The sequence below is a fragment of the Crotalus tigris genome, unplaced genomic scaffold, assembly GCF_016545835.1.
Source record: "Crotalus tigris isolate CLP2741 ecotype Arizona unplaced genomic scaffold, ASM1654583v1 scf7180000017573.2279862, whole genome shotgun sequence".
Classification (NCBI taxonomy): domain Eukaryota; kingdom Metazoa; phylum Chordata; class Lepidosauria; order Squamata; family Viperidae; genus Crotalus; species Crotalus tigris.
In genome coordinates, this window is record NW_024096484.1 from 30,755 (window position 1) to 51,372 (window position 20,618).

The 20,618-nt window shown below is 36.5% G+C and overlaps 1 protein-coding gene across 2 annotated transcripts in view; it reads left to right on the top strand.

Moving 5' to 3' along the window:
* The first annotated feature begins 1,908 nt into the window (after positions 1–1,908).
* LOC120314164 (microtubule-associated tumor suppressor candidate 2-like) overlaps positions 1,909–20,618 on the top strand; it is a 45,502-nt gene continuing 26,792 nt past the window's right edge. For both annotated transcript variants that reach the window (XM_039356986.1, XM_039356979.1), the window contains exons 1-3: positions 1,909–2,025; positions 3,212–5,740; positions 13,061–13,298. In XM_039356986.1, the coding sequence (XP_039212920.1) occupies positions 3,488–5,740; positions 13,061–13,298 (2,491 nt within the window). In that variant the 5' untranslated portion in view covers positions 1,909–2,025; positions 3,212–3,487. The remainder of the gene's footprint in view (positions 2,026–3,211; positions 5,741–13,060; positions 13,299–20,618) is intronic.

The following is a 20,618-nucleotide window of genomic DNA, read 5'->3' on the forward strand; positions in this document are numbered from 1 at the left end:
CGAGTATGTATCTTTCTGTGGCTCTTTGTACCACTTGTAGCTTTTGTATTGATTGTGTAGCTTTTGTATTGATTGTGAGCATATGTTAGAGCAGGTAGCACACACTGATAGAAAACTTTTCTCTTCAGAAAGGGAGATTGTTATTGAAAATTATGCTTAGCTTGAAAATGCCTGCCAACCACATTTAATACACCATTCAATTTCCTTTATTGTATCATCTTCCATAGAGATCCATTGGCCAAGGTATATGTAGTGGTTTACTATGTCTAGTTCTTCTCCAGGTATATATTTATTTTAAATCAAATGGTTCTCCAATTTGTGTAGCTCTTGTATATTATGTCTTTGTAGCTCTTTTGGGTTTTGTAACACGAGAATGACATAATCTGCAAATCTTAAGTGATTAAGTAGGCGCCATTGATTTTTATTCCATCTTTTGCCCAATCTAGTTAGCAAATTCTTCCTCAAGGCAGACTGAGAAAAGGATAGGTGATATTGTATCACCTGTATATGTAAATGTATTAACATATGTATTTATATTTTTATAATTCTCTGAATATGTATTTAGAGCAGAATCTTCAATACTTTTAAAAACCAGATAAACATGCCACATTAGTAATTCCCAGAAGCTCTGAGATAACCCTTCCATCTCAAAGTTAAATTATTCAGGAAAAATCTAAATCCGATTTGTATTAAATTAACAAGGATCTCCAAATTTGCTGAAAAAGTCTTCTCTTTGGAGAAGATGCCTAAATGGTCAAAACGCAGAATGCAATTTTATATAAGAAAGCTTGTGAATGTGCTTCTGGTAACAACAGAACTTCCTTGGCTTAAAATGTATTCAAAGTCATAGGCAATTTGTCATTTTTAGTAAATTGCCCAGGGCTGAAGTAACTCTGAAAAGAAGGATTAACATGGATGTAGTGCCTAAATCATAGCAATTTACTTTGTCCAGAAATATGTTACATCTTAAACAAGTTATCCTTGGGCAACAAATGCTATTAAAAACCAAGCAAGAGTAAACGTGTGTGTGAGTTTCTCTTAACTATCTACAGGAAGACAGTAAACAGCAGGATGGTAGGCTAGAAGTATTTATCGCTTCATGTTTGATATTTGTTTTTTTAACCTGGGTACTTCCCCTTCCTTTTTTCTTTAACAGCCACAGTGTAGGAAAACATGTCTATGGAGGCCAGCCCTGAGAGAGAAATTTAAAATAGAGTTCTATTTAATGCCATCAGTCTTCCTTCTAATGTACAAAACATGCCTCCATAGAAAAGGTTCAGAATCATAGGCTGGATCCACTATTTGGGAAGCAGGATGCTAGATTCGTTTGCCAAAATAATAAGCCAATCTTTGAACTAGCCTTTCATTAGGTGTGATCCATTGAATTCAACAGATATTTATATGTAAAGTTTGGGCTATATTATTTAGACCTAAGGATATGAAAAGATGAAAGGCATTATTGAAAGTATATCCAATCAACTGAAGTAAAAGTATACAAGTCTAGTAAGACATAACATGTTTGAATCTCAAAAACAAGGTAAAAAGTTGCTTGATCTCAGGATGGGATTCATAAGAAAGAAAGAAAGTTGCAACTGCAATATAATAAAGATATGGTACCGCATAAAGAAGAATGAAAAATGAAATTAAGACTTTAGAAATCTTCATTAGAAAATAAAAAAATGAATGTTAAAGTGATATTAAAGTGATGAATATTGGTTTCCCTTAGACCTTTTCTATCTTGAGTGCCACCACTAAAATACTTACAAACAGCAGCTGCACTTTATTTGAGTCTAACCTAGAGAAGGACTGTAATCATACCCCAAAAACACAACTGCACAAGGCAGAAAGGAGCTTTCCAAATAATAATAATAATTAAAAAACATTTGTGGGTTTATTTAGGTGACTAAAGATGACTAAATGATGATGATCAAATCTGATGCAAGACTGGAACAGAAGGCATATTCTCAGTATATTCTGGACTACAGTGAAATTTATGATTTTTGAAGTCCATTGCATTCCCATCATGTGAGTGATGAATTGCAATAATCTAGACAGGAAAGTTTGGACTATAAGTAACCCACCTTATCCAAGAGGACTATATATGGCATAAAAGATTTTTAAAATCCATATCATAGAACCCAACCATGCTTCTAATATCAACAATATTCCAGATTTAATATAGTTAACAATGTAGTTTCCCCAAGGAGCTTTATACTGCTAGTTCAATTACTATTATTAACATTTATTTCACAAATATCCTAAATTAATACCCTAAAGAACCATGGAGGAAAAATATTTTTTAAAACTTTAAATTAAACCCCTATTTTGGGTTCAGTTTCCTTAATTTAATTAATTAAGCATTAAAGGAATGAAACTTTCACTAATCTTCATAAGTATTAGATACATGTATAATGCATCTCAGCCCATATACTTTGCTAAGAACATACCTTAATAATGCAGTCTGTTAGGATTATCTGTGGATTGTGGAATCAAAATCTATACAAAAATGCTTAGCATTTATGGGCTTTTTAAAAAAGTGGTTAATGTGCTTTACATAGATCATTTAATAAATCCTTACAACAGCAGCAGTCCTATTAAATGTCATGTTACTCTCCTCATGTCTTAAAAAAACAAGAAAGACTCATGATGAATCAGACCAAAGTCCAGCATCTTATTTATTATTATTTATGAAGAAAATTTATATTGCTGCCCAGCTCACTCTTGGTGACTCTGGGCAGCTTACAAGGATAAAACCCCAGTATAAAAACAAATATATAATTATTCAGTAATCAACAATTGATTCATGCAATAATCAACATTATGTCTCTGGGAAATCCACAAAAAATCTATGTGGGCAACTGCTCATCTCCACTGTTGTTCCCGATTCCTATTGAAGGAACATTTCTTTGTTATAAACAGGGATTAAAATGAATATTGAAACAATCTTGTCTAATATTTGGTGAGTTGAATATTAGGTTAAGACTTCTACTCAGTCTCCCTTGCTTACAATACATACTCTTAGCCACCACCGTTTATTGCTTTTTTAGTAATTTTGCTTTGCAAAATTGGCTAAAGAAAGTGAAATGTGTATTGGTCTGTTGAAAAATAATGAAAGAATACTGTCAGTTAATAGCAACTTTATTTTGGTGTAGACTTCTAGTTCTCAGATGGTGTAAACTGAAATAATTCGGATTTTTTTTTTCTGTTACAGATTCCATGGATTCTTGTATTTTTAGAGTTGCTCCAATGGATGTCTTTTGCACTTATTGAATCTTTATTTGTGGGAATTTTTTGCTTTACATTCTGATCTAATAATGACTGAGTCATGTGATTGACAAGGGACTTGACTGGCCTAAAAAAGAAAAATTTTGGTTGATACGTTTATGACTTCAGTCCCCTTAAGAAAAACATGCTCAGATAGTGGCTGGCACAGATACCATTTCCTTTTGGTAAGGCTGTGGAAAACGTGGCCACTTGAAATCTGAAAATGAGTGCACCATTAATTCCCAACAAGTCATGTTACAATCTATTACAGACCAACAGAAATGAGATGAAAAATAACAATGAACACATGGTGTCTGTAGGAGACACAAATGCGAATCAAATCACATCAGATGTCAGAACTCCTGGAACAGCAATAAGGACAAGCAATATTTCAGGAGAATCTGCTTGCTTACACACTAGTAAGCAAAAAACCAACAGACATTTAGACTCTGAGAGGAACAACCTTCAGGGCTCTACTGGTGAATCAGACTTTATACTGTCTTCTACCATCAGCAAGAAATTGCATGCAGATTGTAGGCCTGAAGGCCTTAAGGACACTTCAAAGCTGGTCACCATTAGCCGAGGACACAGTTTGTCCAATCTGAGGATCAACGCAAGTGATAACCTTTCAGTAGTACTTTCAAAAAGTGATGCTGACCTGATTCAGTATGTTTCAAAGGAAAAAGCACTTAGAAGGATTGAGCCAGAAGGAATAAAACGCCTTTCTTTGGGGAGATCAAGAAAACTTATGGCTAAAACAGAAAAAGAATTTGTTGGCCGTGTATCAGGTAAACGCTTGCTTTCTGTATCCTTGGATTCCATCAATACTTCCATCAATCATTTGAGTGGGGACATGGAAAAATCTCAGAAAACATCAGCAGACCATTTTCTAGGCATGGTGTTCCATCCAACTGATGGTGTCTCTGAAGGAAACATTGTACATTACCCTAAATATTCCTCTACCTCAGAAATGGGAAGAGCAAGTACCCCAGCCATACAATCAGGTGTGGATAATGTACCAAATGCCAACAAACAAGACCCTCCACACCATGCTGTTGTTGATCTCCATTTAACCATTAAATCCAATGAAATTTGGAAACCAGAAGCACAAATTGACCATCAGAGTGGTAAGAGAGGAAAAGGGGAAGTGAAGTGTCCTTTGTCCTCACAGTCAAAGCATGTAGGTGAGCAGAAAATGAACAAGGTTATGTTATTTGGATTTCTTGGATGTCCAGCAGAAGAAAATAATGTTGTGGTACAGAATCAAAAGGATATGGGGACACAAGTACATAAGACCAAATTACATCCGTTGCCAAAAGAGGATCTGTTTTTAAATGAAGGATTTGACTCTATTAATGAAAGTCTGATAAGTGACAATGGCTCTCCAGATTTAAGAAAAGGAAATAATCATAGTAACAGCAAGGCAGCAAGCAAAGTGAACGAGGAATATAGAGCTGTAAAAAAGGAAGATTCTGTTTCAGCTCCTGGTGATGATACTATACATGTTGATAGATTGACATCAACAGAGAATGAAAACCTATACATTGCTAGCACAAGTTGTATTCCAGCAGTTAATGGGCATGTGTCTTTTATGGATAGTGTTAATGTGACAGACAGCAAACATTTGAATAACTATGAAAATAAGCAGATTCTAGTCAAAGGACCCAGTGAAGATGCTATAATTGTCCAATCTGATTTGGAAGATTCCAAACCACAAAATACAGAAAATATCTCCGTAAATTTTAACACTGAGGACAGTAATTTAGAAACCAGACATTTTTCAGCTCAGAGCAAGAAGACAGTTAATGAAACGAAAGAGCATACAAGTAATGCACTAGAAAGCTGTAAAATAATAGCACAAAGTGAAACTTTTTTATGTCCCCCAACTCCTTTGCGCCCTTCTACAACTGTGAATGCCAGTAGCCACATCACAGCATCAAACAGCAGTTTGAAGGAACTTTGTGTGCTTCACGTTGACAAACTGCCATCTTCTGCAACCCGACCTCCCACTGACAGCACCCAGTTATTTAGCCTATCCCCTAAAGTGCCTAATAATGCTACATGTAACAGTGCGATCCCTAAGCCTATCCTTATAAATTCCAAGGGGCCCGAACCAGCCACTTATAATGGTGAGAACAAGGATATGGAGAGGCCTGAAGATAAGGTTGAAACTCCAGCCATCCCTAAGCCCAAACATGTGAGGCCTAAAATAATAACTTACATTAGAAGGAACCCTCAGGCAATCAGCCAGCTTGATCAGTCTGGATTGTCTTGCGTGCCCCCTGCTTGTGGGTTGCCAGTGGCAACCGAACAGAAAATGTTCAATGATGGAGATATTAAACCAGGCAATGTTTTCTACGAAAAATTTAAAACTGACTTTCAGAAGCCTCAGATGTATAGTTCTGGATTTGTAGTATCTGGCATTAAATCCTCAGACCATCAGTTTAGCCAGATGGGTGAAAGGTTTTTCCATGAGGTAAGCTTTTTTTCCCCTTTTTTAAAAATACTCAGGCTATTGAAGTGAAATAAATGTGAATCTGTTAAAATGTGTGATAATCTTTCAAATATTCAATTTTAATATCTGTAGATTTTTTTTCTTGAAAAAGTAGATAGAATCACACTGGCATGGGAAAGAAACTCAACATACTGGGTAAGTATGGTGAAAGAAATATTCTTTATCATCTCATGTTTCTTTATTCATCTGTTTCCTTTTAGGAAAATTTTCACAAAATTCAAGGCTGAGATATTTGATTTCACAATACAAAAACAACACCTGCTGTAGCACTGATGTAAACATGGCTGGAAAATTCTCTTGCTTTGAAAAACAGTTTTAAAATTGTAAAAAAAAAACATTAAAAAAAGATTGAAATGACTCTATATTCAGAAATTATTTACAGCAATTCACCAGCAGGCTTAGCTCCACTTGACTGGTTCAATCTGTATCTCTTTCTCCAACTGCCAACTGTTTTTGAATTTAAATCAAAGCTTTGACATTAGCTTTTAAAACTAATGGTCTCAAGCTGCCATCAAAAATGGTTTGCTAAATCCACTGTCTACTATTTTTTATGTTGATTTAACTTATCTAACATAGTGCCCAGGGCATTGAAGTGTCCCAACAATGCAGAATGTACATAAAATAGAAAGAGACATTTGTTTCACATTTGATACACGCTACTGCATTGCTGAAAGTTTGGTTAACCTGTTTTGGGTCAGCTGTAATCCAGCTGAAAGAAACTCAAACAATTTGAATAAATCAAACGCAAAACTGTTTCAGATATTCTGACAGGAAATAGTGGAATTCAGAACAAGCATATTTAACTGCAAACATAGTGTATAACCACTAGATGACAGCAGAGGGGCACAGTGTATTCTCACTGTTTTGAGCCATCTAGGTCAGTGGTTCTCAATCTTTTTAATGCCGCGACCCCCAACCGGTCATAAGTCGAGGACTACTCAACTGGTCGTAAGTCGAGGACTACTCAACTGGTGCAGCACCGTTTGCAGAATGGAACTTTTGGCGGGCTCAGTAGGGCAGAGACAGCCTGGACAATTCCTATTGGCTTTTGAAAGCCAATAGAATAAAAGGGAGTAGCACAGCTAAGGAAAAGGGGAAAAAAATGGCGCACTGCATTGTTTGGCAACCCCCGTGAAATGGTCGTTCGACCCCAAATGGGGTCCCGACCCACAGGTTGAGAACCACTGATCTAGGGGATGTTCAAATTTTGCAGCCTAGATCTTGTAGCCCCTGGTTTTATTATCAGACATTTTATATCCCAGCAAAATTATTTACATATTCTGCAGTGGCATCTGTCAGGGGGGAGTATAAGGAGAGTCAAAATTATATAAACTATGAATGTTACTGATGTTATACCCCTTTCTCCTCCTTCACATTGGGATGAACAACACAACAAACAACCTGAGTACAATAATGAAAGATTACAAGCAACTAGGCAATAAAGTTAAGAAGTTAGGAGCACAAGTAGTGTTCTCATCAGTACTCCCAATGAAAGGCCAACACTCATTGAGGGGAAAAAGAATTTTAGAAATAAACCATTGGCTAAAGAGTTGGTGTTGCCAAGAAAACTTTTTTCTACGCAAAAGACTCTTGGCAAGAAGTGGGCTGCACTTCACGAGAACAGGCAAAAATATACTTGGAAAAAGACTGGCCCAACTCATCAGGAGGGCTTTCAACTAAAACTGAGGGGGAAGGGTGACCAATCTCTAGAATCTCTAGAATCCAAAACTAATCACAAATCCCAAGAAAACAATGAGGTAGGCAGTGATGATAAAAAAGAAAAAGTCAAAAACAATCAGGAGATGCGGGAAACATACCCATGGACAGGCGTAAAAGTCTTAAATGATTATATACAAACGCTCAAACCTTGGGGAACAAACAGGGTGAACTAGAAGCAATAGTACATGAAGGAGGCTTTGACATAGTTGGCATAACAGAAACCTGGTGGGATGAAACGTATGAATGGAATGGACTGATGGATGGATACAAATTGTTCAAAAGAGGACAGAGGTCTACAAAAGAGGACAGAGAGTTGCACTATAAGTAAGAGAACACCATATATCTACAGAAATGCACATGATCAAAGATAAAATCTCTCCAGAATGTATATGGGTCAACATAAAAGAGAAAAAAAGTGACATTGCCATAGGTGTATATTACAGGCCACCCAACCAATCAGAAGAAATAGATGAACTCCTTGCCAACCAGTTAACAAACGTATGTAGGAAGCATAACACAGTAGTAATAGGAAACTTGACCTACATCCCAGAGTTCTGAAAGAGCTGGCAGATGTTATCTCAGAAACATTGCACCACATCTTTCATAAATCCTAGAGCACCGGAGAAGTACCTGAGGAATGGAAAAGGGCTGATGTGGTTCCCATCTTCAAGAAAGGGAAAAAAACGGACCCAGGAAACTACAGACCAATCAGTTTAACATCGATACTTGGGAAGATCCTAGAAAAGATAATAAAAAAACAGATCTGCAAATGATTAGAAGCAAACAAAGTCATAACCAGCAGCCAGCAAGGGTTTGTTAAAAACAGATCATGCCAAATCAATATTATTTCATTCTTTGATAAAGTGACTAAACTAATAGACCAGCAAAACACTGTGGACATAGTATACTTAGATTTCATTAAGGCATTTGATAAAGTAGACCACAACCTACTCCTTAGTAAGCTAGAAAAAGGTGGAATAGACAACATCACCACCAGATGAATCTGTAGCTGGCTGACAAACCGTATTCAACAAGTAGTCCTCAATGGCACTACATCCACATGGGGAGAAGTAAGCAGTGGGGTACCACAAGGTTCCAGCTTAGGCCCAGTACTCTTCAACATCTTCATAAATGACTTAGATGAGGGAATAGAAGGAGAACTCATCAAATTTGCAGATGATACCAAACTGACAGGAGTAGCCAACACCCCAGAAGACAAACTCAGGATCCAAAAAGATCTAGACAAACTTGAACAATGGACCCTATCCAACAAAATGACTTTCAATGTGGAGAAAAGCAAAGTTTTACATTTAGGTAGGAAAAATCAAAGGTACAAATACAGATTGGGCGAGACCTGGCTTAAAAACAGTAACCGTGAGAGGGACCTTGGAATCCTAGTGGACGATCACTTGACTATGAGCCAACAGTATGCAGCAGCAACCAAAAAAGCTAATAAAATCCTGGGTAGTATAAACATAGGCATAGAATCAAGATCACATGAAGTATTAGTATCGCTTTATAAAATACTAGTAAGACCACACGTGGAATACTCCAGCCAATTTTGGGCACCATATCACAAAAAAGATATTGAGAGTTTTAAAAAAATTCAGAGAAGAGCAACTAAGATGATCAAAGGCCTGGAGTGTAAAACATATGAAGAACGGCTGCGGGACTTGGGTTTGGCTAGTCTAAAGAAAAGAAGAAATAGGGGAGACATGATAGCAGTATTCCAGTATTTGAGGGGCTGCCACAAAGAAGAGGGGGTCACGTTGTTCACCAGAGCACCAGATGGAAGGATGAGAAACAATGGTTGGAAACTGATCAACGAGAGAAGGAACCTGGAATTAAGGAGAAACTTCCTGAAAGTGAGGACAATCAATCAGTGGAACAGCTTTCCTTCAGAAATCATGGACGATCCATCACTGGAGATTTTAAAGAAGAGACTAGACAATCACCTAAGACAGTATAGGTTCTCCTGCTTGAGAGGGGGCTGGCTAGAAGACCTCCAAGAAGACCTCCTTCCAGTTTCTATTCTATTCTATTCTATTCTATTCTATTCTATTCTATTCTATTCTATTCTATTCTATTCTACTCTACTCTACTCTACTCTACTCTACTCTACTCCACTCTATTCTAATTCTCAGAACTGCCCAATAATCATGAAAGAAAATATTTTGTCTTAATCTCAATATTCTAAGAAACATTCCTAACAGTCTTTAAAATCCTTAATTATTGAATTGTTACTCTAGTGTAGGCATGTCAAACTGCCAGCTGGTGGGCCAGACGCGTCACGCCGAAACCGTGCCCACCCCATTGCCGGCAATGGGGGGAAAGTCCCGACATGTGATGCCGTGAGTTTGACATGCCTGCTCTAGTGTATTCCAACTGTTTATTCCAAAGTATATACAAGTAAGTAATATTCAACTTAGCAATACTCTCTAATTGTCTATAAAAGTTTGAGTTGATTTAGAATAATCCAAAACATATTTTAGTGCTAATAGTAATTCAGAAGTTGTGGATACTGTTAACAATTCTGGAGCAAATTATGATATCAAGATATGCTTTAATTGAGTGCACTGTCATTCCACAGTTTTAGACAAGTGGCATTTTTCTTGCAATAATTTAAATTATTTTTGAAAACTTGTTTGGCAGTTAGCTGCCAAAATTAATCCCTTTAGTATTCAATAATTTTTAAGACAAAGATTTACCTGCAATTTGCAATACCAGGTTTACCCCAGAGTGTAACTTATATGTGAATATGGGCTTCTATTTCAACATTTTCCTCGCAGCCTTAAAGACAGTACTTCCATCAACTTTTCTCAAAGTTCATCATGGACTTTATGAAAAGAAGTAAGGGCAGAACCTGGCACAAAATGACAATTTTTGTACTAAGAGGTTTGCTGCTCCTAAGGATGATACAAATGTAGAAGCTACCTCAACTGAAAATTTCCCCTGTCTCTGGGGTCATATAGTAAAATATCTTGATACTCTTTGTGTGACTGCCTACCATTCACAGATAGGTGTAGTTTCACTGTGATGTGCTCATGTCATCTATCATCTGAACCACATCCAGCCCTTTATCTGTGGCCAGAATAATGGGAAGTGATGAGACCTTCAATAGCCCACTTCTTCATTTGCACTTCCCCCACAAGTTACGTAGGGAGGAAGAGTGAGAAGTCTGGAACAAATGCATAAGAAAAAGTGCATATAACTGTTTTTTGCTGCCAGTTGCACATACACTGCCAACTTCTGATAAAAAACTCAAGCATGTATTGTAGTTATAAATCTTTCACCACGGTAATACAAAATGCAGAACAAAGTAAAAGCACTCTGCATAGAAAACAGGCATGAGATCTTACTTTCAGCAAATGAGGTCAGAGAGACAAATTCAAGATTAGGGCAATTTAAGAATAGTCCACATCCAGTCCCATGTCCCAGGTAATCCAAGCATAGACCAGACACAGATAGGAAATTAAAACATTATTCGCCACAAAGAGCCCATTCTAAAAATCATCTCTTTTATATAACCATATTTTCTTGACTAACTGGCTGTGTCACACTTCTTCCTTTCAAGTACAATGCTTGACTTCCTTTGCTCTTAACTGATAATAGGTTGCTGGGTTCAAGAGCCGGATCAACTGGATCCTCCTCCTCAGGTTGCTGTGGCTGAGTCTCTGTTTAGTTAGTTCCTGGGATGTGAGTCAAGGCTCAAACTAATCAATTCCTTCAGAAGTTCTTCAGCTTCTGGATCATATGCCTCCCTAACACTGTCCTCCTTCTTAAGCCTCCTTCTATTGTACTACTTCCCCTTTACGGGGAACAATAGGTGAAACTGTTAGACTAATCTCAGCACAGAAACCTGGTCTGTATTTTTTCTCTTCTTCAGGTCTATATTCCTTCTAGTCAATGAGTTATTGGAGTTTCTGCCAATGTCTCCAAGACTCTAGAGGCAGGCTACTCTGAACTATGTCAGGAAGTAGATGAAAAATAGATGAGTGGTATGTTTGGGGAATGCAGCAGGAATTAATGACAATCTGTGGAATATCAGTGGGACTTTCAAAGATAAGGGTGTTTCCTGAATTAGCCATTGGCCCAGTGGGGAAAGATCCAAGCATCAATTGTCTAGCTTTTTGACTGCAGTTAATGTGATGATATCTAGAACAAGCCATCAATTGCAAGAGCAGGAACTGTAGAGAAAGAAATAGAACAGAATTCTTTACTGGCCAAATGTGATTGGACACCCACAAGGAATTTGTCTCCGGTACATAAGGTCTCAGTGTACATACAAACAACAAAGTGATAGGTCATATATCATAGATCATAGTTACAATCATTAATCATAAGATACAACGTGTGATAAATCATAGATACCAATAGGCAATATTAGCAAAGATGAGAAAGTTGTTCATGTGAGTCAGTGAAGTATGTACATGTTTCTTTGGCCTTTTGGAATTGATCTTTAAATATCTGATGTGTGACTTGAAGTTCCTGCAGATCTGAACCTGACATTGCCTCACAAGTTTAAGGAGGGGAGACCATTTAGTCTTCAGGATCCACCATAAGGAATTCTGCCTCCAAATAGCCGTTGAACAATACTACATGTAGCTTTTATCGCATTCTATTAGATACCATCATTTAATTCTTGTCTTGTTAGTAAATATCTACAGTAATATTTTATTATCCAGATATTTTACATGAAATGCTCTTTTACCTATCTATAAAATAGAGAGGCCTTATTCATGAACATAGTTAAAAAGGCCAGACTTAACAGGACACTCTAATACAGGGGTCTTCAAACTCAGCCTTTTTATGACTCATGGCTGAGGAATTCTGGGAGTTGAAGTCCATGAATCATAAAAGGGCCAGGTTTGAAGACCCTTGCTCTAATACATATCTCAATGGCATGGCACAATCCTATGCTTTTTTATTCAGTTGTAAGCTTTCATGTGCGCTTTAGATTTATTCTCAATATTGATTTACTAATGGAAGTTCTTGTTTTCTAAAAGACCTATTATTAAAGACACTTCAAGGATAAATTAGGGAAGATTTTGGATTCAAATCTCCCTTGTACTTCAGTCAGCCCAAAGAGGAGCTGGCATAGTTAATTTTTCCACAGTGGAGGATGATGAGGGGAAATGTAAATAAATTAGCTCTTTTTGTCATTTTCACCTTCATAGCAATGAATTTGCGGGGTTAATTGTCAGAAACTTTTATGGCTCCTGAACTGACCATAGAATTTCTCTGCCGTAAATCCAGGGTTCATGTGAATCAAATTTTTGTTTTCTTCCTAAGCAAATATATTTAAGTATTTTGATGTTCTATTATGAATGCACTATATTATTTATTCAATGTATAATATATTAGTGTGTCATTTTTTTTCATTTCTGCTCAGATATCACAGCAGCAACCATGCTGAGAAATATTAACTGCAATCCTTGTAAAGACTGAGTGAATGCATATTTTGATTTCTGCTGTATTTTTTCTTGAATTTCCCTTTATAAAAGTAATAATTTAAAAGTCTATAATTGATAAAATTATAAATATACATTTATATTTCTGTAGGTTGGAGAAAGGCCTGTGAAAGACAATTTTTGTCCTGCGCCATATGCTCATTATGAGGTGCCTCCAAGCTTTTATCGCTCAACAATGATTCTTAAACCCCAATTAGGACTTGGTGCTGTTTCCAGGTTGCCATCTGCAAAAAGCAGGATTTTGATTTCCAGTCAAAGGTCTTCAGCAAGCTGCATCCATCCTCAAGCACCAATACCCAGTTCAACACTATTCCATCCTGAAACTTCAGGTGATTAATTAATCTATTTGGCTGAGCTAGTAAATCATAAATCATAATGATAAGCTGAATTTAATCACAATATAAAGGCAATTTAGAATATTGTACCAAAGGGGCATTCAATCACTAAGTAGTCTGATTGTCTGTTTTAAGTAAACTCAGTTTATGTTTTAATTATAACAGGAAAACACCAATATAGGTCTTTGAATTTGTTTGTAGTTCGGTTTGGTTTGTTCTGGTTTGATTTGATTTCAGCAGGACTAAACATGATCAGAAGTTTGCCTTCTTACTAGTTAGTGCTGCAGTCTTATACTACAGTTTTGTCTGCCTGATACTGTCTAGAAGTGTTGAACCACAATTCTTATCATCTCCCATAATCTTAACCAGTATATTTTGTGTTTTGGAAGATGGTTTGGGGAAGTCTGCTTAATCAACTGATCTGACAGCCCCACTGAATACAATAGTTGTATTAAGAATGTTTACACAAAACTCTTGGCCACATTACCAAATTAATCAATTTTCTGGATATGCAGAGTAACATAAAATATCCAAGCATACTGATTCGTAACATAAGCTAACCATGTGACCCTGTTATGCATGTTGTGTGAACACAGCTATAAGGTTCTTTGTATACTAAGTTAAAATCTGTAGGATTGGATGGCCCATATAATAATGTAGATTGCTAGTTTGTTGATATGTTTATTTTGGTGCCTTCAAGTCAGTGTTGACTCCTGATGACTGCCTGGGCAAATCCTTACAGTTTTCTCAGCAAAATTTCAGACATGGTTTGCTATCGCCTGCTTTCCAGGGCTGAGGTCACCAAGCTGGCTTTGTACCTAAGGTGGGACTAGAACTCATGGTTTCCTGGTGTCTGGCCTGATATCTCAACTACTGCAACATACCGGTTTATATATTAGGAAAATATTTATTTTTGTATGTGAACTATTGGATCTATTTGCAGTAGAAAATGCAACTGAACAGTTAAAATGTTTCTGGAGAATTCACATGGTTTTGTGTTGGAGTGGATTTTAAAGCACCTGCATAAAAATGAACAATGCTTGTAATCAGATATGATTTAGTAGGATTTGTCTGTCTGAATATTAACTGAAGGCAAGTTAAATGGAGATTGCTTTCACTCATCAATTGCTGGCATCACTTTGATCCTTACCACAAATCATATGAATTTTAATGCAAATGTAGGCCTCTGCTCATCCATTTTACACCATTTTTTTCTATCCCTGAGAACATTATCTCCTTTTTCCACATGTTTAGAAAAATAAGAGCTGTAATCTGCTATTGCCTGAGCTTTATTTTCCCCTGGGGTAAACTACTAAATTAGGGATTATGTTGGGGACATGATGACATCATAAGACTCCATAATTCATAATTCCCTGGAAAATGGTCTGTAGGATATAAAATGTTTGTGATACTAAAATAAATATATTTAAAGATTAAATACATGTTTCAATTCTCCAATAGGACTTTAAGCCCATATCTAGTCATCACTTTGTATAAGAGAAAAATAATACCCTCTACTACAAAATGATTATTACATTGTTATTGCGCACAATAAAAAGAACATTGTACACATTATAATTATAAAGCTATACATGCTGTTCCTATTTGTTTCAAAATCACAAGGGAGAAACATCAGCCTCAGTTCTGTTGTTTTTGAGTTCACACAATGGCTTCTGTTTTCATTTTTCCAGTGTTTTAAAAGAGGAATGTTACTTCCATTTTTTTATGTCTCACATCTATTATCACATGTAAATATTGGGGCAAAAATATTTTTTAAAATGCGTTATATTTTGGCTTTCCTGCTTTTCTGAAAATCTTCTCACTTTGCTTTTCAAACCTTTTAACACAAATATAAAAACAGAATATTAAATTGCACATTGATATGCAATGTTTAGTTTACTATGTCTACTCAGAAATAAACCCGTTTGAGTTTAATGGAGCTTACTCTCAAGGTAGTGAATATAGAACTGCAGCTGCAATGCAATGACAGTGTTTTCTGACTCCAGGCATATAAGCAACCAGTTGGCAATTAGATCCCTGCTGATTTAGACTAATGAAAAATAGGGCTTGATTAACTTATCTTTTTCAGGAGTAGAGTGAATGTAAACTTGCTAAAGTAGACTAAAGTGAGATTGATTAGCTTATGGTTCAGCATTTTGTGGGAAACCCAGCTGTTCTCGTAACTCCCAAGAGTTAGCATGTTCTGTGAGCTAGGTCATCACGTTAAGCCATGGAATAACTTATTCATCTGGGCATAGCATGTTATATGAACACAGCAATTGTGCTTGGTTAGCATGGGGTTAAGTGTGCTGTGAACCAGCCATCTGCCTAGAAGATAGACCCTCCAGGGGAAAAAAAAAAAAACCCTGAGCTTGGATAATCTTCGTGGATTTTTCTCTTTTGAATGAATATTTTTTTCTTAACATTAAATGTAAAGAATACAAGAGAAAATATTTTAAATATTCATCTAACAAATATCTGGCTTATCCAATTTTATTGCACTATTGTATTCATGATATATGATTAGATTATATGGAAAACCAGATGAACAGACTTGTTAAATTAAAACAATCTTATACTTTAAATGTGTAAAAATATACACAACTAATAATAATATATGGTATTTTGTTTCACTGGATTTTATTTGTAGCACAGTTGGGCAATCTACAACCAGCAGGATACCTGTAACATCTGAATTTTTTTTTCTGCAGTCTTCTTAACTCTATGGCAGCATAGCTTGCTACCAATAATTTAATATTTTTCGAAGTGTGGTTCTTTCTGGTATAATCTATAATTCATTTCTGATATATATGCTTATTACTAAAGATAGACAAGAAACCATCAAAGTAGTGTGGCTATGTTTTTTTAATTGTTTAATTTTTGCTATAATTTTTGCTGCTTTGCTGTTGTTTTATTGTTGTTTTTTCTATTCTTTTACTTTGTGAATCTCCCAGAGTCATTAGGAGTTGGATGGTGTACAAATTTAATAAATAAGACAAAATAGTTTTGGGTTGCAGTCTAATGCAAACTTCTCTTTGTATCAGTAAACAAAGCTTCTAAGTGAACATTTATAGAATTATTCCGCTAGAAAATGAACAATCTGTTCCAACAATCAACTGCATTATATATTGCATTTCTACTTGACTTTTGTTCTTTTCATTTCCAGCATCCATATTTAATAAGAGCCCTATGAGATAAGAAAAAAAAACTATCCTCAATCTGTAGCTGTATAATAGCTTTATTAAGATCAATTAGCAATAACACAAACAGATGTTCAGGTTTTGGAGTTCTCCAGAACTTTTCATCAGGGAAAAAGTTGCAAAACAAAACAAAATGACAGACACAATAGAAATAAGAAAGTTTCAAAATTGGACTAAACATTTTTAGACTGTAAGTTGTGCAAGGAAATTAGTCTTCAAATGGAATAGCTGACTGAAGGCAGAGTTTCAAATTACACTTAATCTTTGGACAAAAGAAATGATTGATTCATTCAATTGTGAAAGAACAAAATCATTTCCTTTCCCTAGTTTGTCCCTAGCTTTGGTTCATGCCACAAGTTGCCTTAAGCCTGGGAGTAAGGAGGAACAAAGAAACATTGGTCTTCGTACTGAAGATGGTCCATGGACTCCCAAATGAACCTGATACCTGGCTACAGATGTGAACTAGGCCTCTTCAACCTTTGTCAGACATTTATAGTGTCATACATCCCCTATGATACTGACATTGGTACTCTAGTACATCAAACTCATAGTTTCTTCTGACTCACCCTCTCTGTTTATGATTATCAGAGGGGTCCTAACGAACCCCAACTATTATATTAAAAAGTGATTTTTTTAAATCTCTGCAAACACATTTTCCTTTAGTTTGACATGCTGCTACTCAGCTTCTTATCTCTTTTTATCTATCATAGTGTTTTTATGTTTTATGTTAGGAGCAATGAAAGCAAATTAATTGTCCTACAGAGAAGACAGATGACAAGATGCCAACCTTAGGCAGAGCTTCTACATTCATTATCTCTCAGGAATTTGAAAGGAAGGCCATTTTGCATGGCATCAAGAAGGGAGTAAGAGAGAATTGATGAGTATTACTGGCTTAAGCAAAGAGTCAGCTACTGCAGAGTAGAGATGCTTGGTAGGGGTGTACCATATGTTACTATCATGACCTTGAGTGACAGCCAAAGCATCAGTGTGCTAGTTAAGTGTGGACTGTGTAGCATGACAATTAAGTGAATATGTAGCTGGCTCCAAAATTGTAGTCAAAGTATCATCAAAGTAGAGAAGTATTGAATTGTGCCCTGGGCGCTGCACTCTTTCTTATGTGTATTAATAACATGGATGAAGTGATGGAAGAAATGCTTATGACATTTGCAGAGGATATCAAATTGGATGAAAGAGATAGAAGAAGGAAATAAATTTCATACAAGTCTTAAAATATTAGACAAATTAGCAGAAAACAACAGGTGAAATTTGATAGAGACAAGTACAAAATTCTTCAGTTTGGAAACAAGAACTCTATGTATAGTGCAGGATAGAGACACTTGATTTAATACAGTTAGATAGGGGTGAGTGGTCAGTAACCCATGGCAATGGTTTGTCTCCATACTGCTGAATGTCTGTGTACAGGAGCAACTGGGGAGGATATGCTGGCTGTCCTGGGGATGAGGGTCAGTGTCTGGGTAGATATGTTTGGATACCCATCATGGCCAGGGAAAATTTTTTGAGGCTAAGGAAAATGTGGAGGAAGAATTGAGAGAAAGTAGTCCCATCAAATTTGTGATGGGGGGGTATGTTAATAAGCTGAGGAAGGTTCAGAGGAAGGTATGTTAATAAGCTGAGAGTGGGTCACTTGCAGAGCTACTTACCTCTCATGATCAAAGGCCATCTGATAAGTTGCCAGATAGCCCTGGCTCTAGCTACTCTTATTGAATATCAGGTCTGTACATAGTAAGACTCTTCTCACCTAGAATATGACTGTGGATTAGGCAGCTAACAAAGCATGTATAGCAAAGATCTGGTTGGACTGAGGGAGAATTCCCTCATCAAGCTGTTGGTAGAACACAACAGCCTGGGCTGTCATGGATATGCTACAGTATGCTCATGTAACGTCTCTGCTTCATGAGTTGTGTTGGTTATCAAAATATATATAAAGAAGAAGATGGATGACTGCAGCGGACCTCTGATTGAAAGCCTTGCTAGTAATGTTAGGCATAGAAAATAAATGTTACTAGGACAGCAGACTATAGGCTGAATCTGAAATATGTGCAGTGCTCACAAATACCACTCTTCCATTCAAGCTAAGGATGCACAAACTTTTGAATCAAGGACTAACAACTTCATACTAGGGGTTGCTCCCTGAAAAATGGTCAGAACCAGAAGAAACTATTGGGAACAGCCAGAACAAGAATTCTTTAGGTTTTAATTGATTCCAATCAGTTGGATTATGTTAATATTATGTTAATAAAACACAGCTAATTTAATTATTTTCCATGTAATCCCTACTCTAAGGCACAACAAATTATAGAAAGTAGCTCTGGAGTTACATCCAGCTCTTTAGTAAGTAGCCCAAAGATAGGAATTGTTCTTTCTGCACTATTTTTGCACATAGAGAATGCTTCTGGAATTTGTATTAGAACATTTCCAAGTACAGAGTTATATTAGATATAAAAGACAAAAGATAAACAGCTTTTTATGAGCTCTGATTTTTAGCTCAACTCAAAACCTCTCATATGAGCTTTAAAAAAATCAATAAATGTCAGCAGAACTGAACTCTTCCTTAAAGGTTTGGGGGAGGAGGAGAGAGAAATGCTTGGTTGCCCTTTAGCTTACTACAGCTAGCAGTATTCCTATGACTATTCTAAATTAAGAGGAATGGAGAATTAAAGTGCTGCAGGGATAAGATAAGTAAAATTGCTAATAATCCTTATTCTTAACCTGAAGTTAGTAATGTTGAGCCAGAATCTAGACTTTTGAAGGAAGGCAAGAGTGATCTAGAGTATATGCTAATATCACTAAATATTTCTTTAAATAATTAATGTATTTTGCCACAGATTCAAGTCCAGTAATAAAGATTTTTATCTTCATACAGGGAGCACCGAAGTCTTGCATAGTGTGGAATGTAATGGCTCTTAAGCAAAACTAATGGTGTTTATCCATAAAGTAGCTGAAACTGAAGTACCTTTATACTTCAGAGAATCATTCAATGTGGACATTAATATATTATTTAGTTTTTGCACTGTGTTAGCCTTTGTCGCTTATCTGGGCTTTTGATAATGTTTATTATTAATTAATTAAATTTATTTGCCACACATCTCCTATCAAAATGGCTCTGGGTGGCTTACAGCATTAAAACATTATAATCCTAACAGATAAATATTTCTAAAATGATAAAATAGAAATCACACTCTAAATAAAATTATATTTAAAGGATAGGGAGGGAGGGAACAGAATGCATAGCCGGGGGAGGGGGATGTGGGATTGCCTCTTAATTCATCAACCATCTCCAATGCGATGGCCCCCCCATTGGGGTCCCAAGCCATCTGGTAGAGACTTCTGGCCCTTACTGAAGTCAGGAGGGTGGGAGCTAATCTCATCTCAGGGGGCAAAATGTTCCAAAGGGCAGGAGCCATGACAAAGAAGGTCCTTTTTCTGAATCCCATCAGCCAGAATTCCTTGACTGGCAGAACCCCATAACCAGTGGTGGGATTCAGCTGGTTCGCACCACTTTGGCAGAACCGGTAGCTAATTTTTTGTTGCCCGGAAGCAGCATCCATACAGAGAGCCGGTTGTTTGCATATTTGAATCCCACCACTTCCCATAACACACCTCTTCTGCTGATGTGTGTATGATAGATAGAGAAGAAAAATGGATGATAGGGTGGCTATGCACACTTCAAAAATGATTTGGAATACTTTCTTTGGATTTCATAGCCTCAACAAATAATTGTATCTTTATTATTAATAAAGTATCTTTATTATTAATAACTTTTAAATAGATTTGCCAAGAAACCATTCAAATTGAAGTTATGGGAAATTTCTTTTTTTTTAAAAAAATGTTCACATTTATCCATATTTTCTTCAGAGCAAAGCTTCTGTATGGCTCAAGCATCTTGATTTCCTAGTGCCTGACTGGAAGGCATACATACCATTTCTGGATTCCAGCACTTTGTTACCACTAGATGGCAGAAAAGAGACTCAGAAAACCAACCCTGACAATCAATGTGTCAGCCAGATCTCCCACACACTTAGGCCAGTTAACCCCGGAGAAGGCCAAATCAACAGTAAAAGAGATAATCAAGGACACTGATCATCAAAATGAT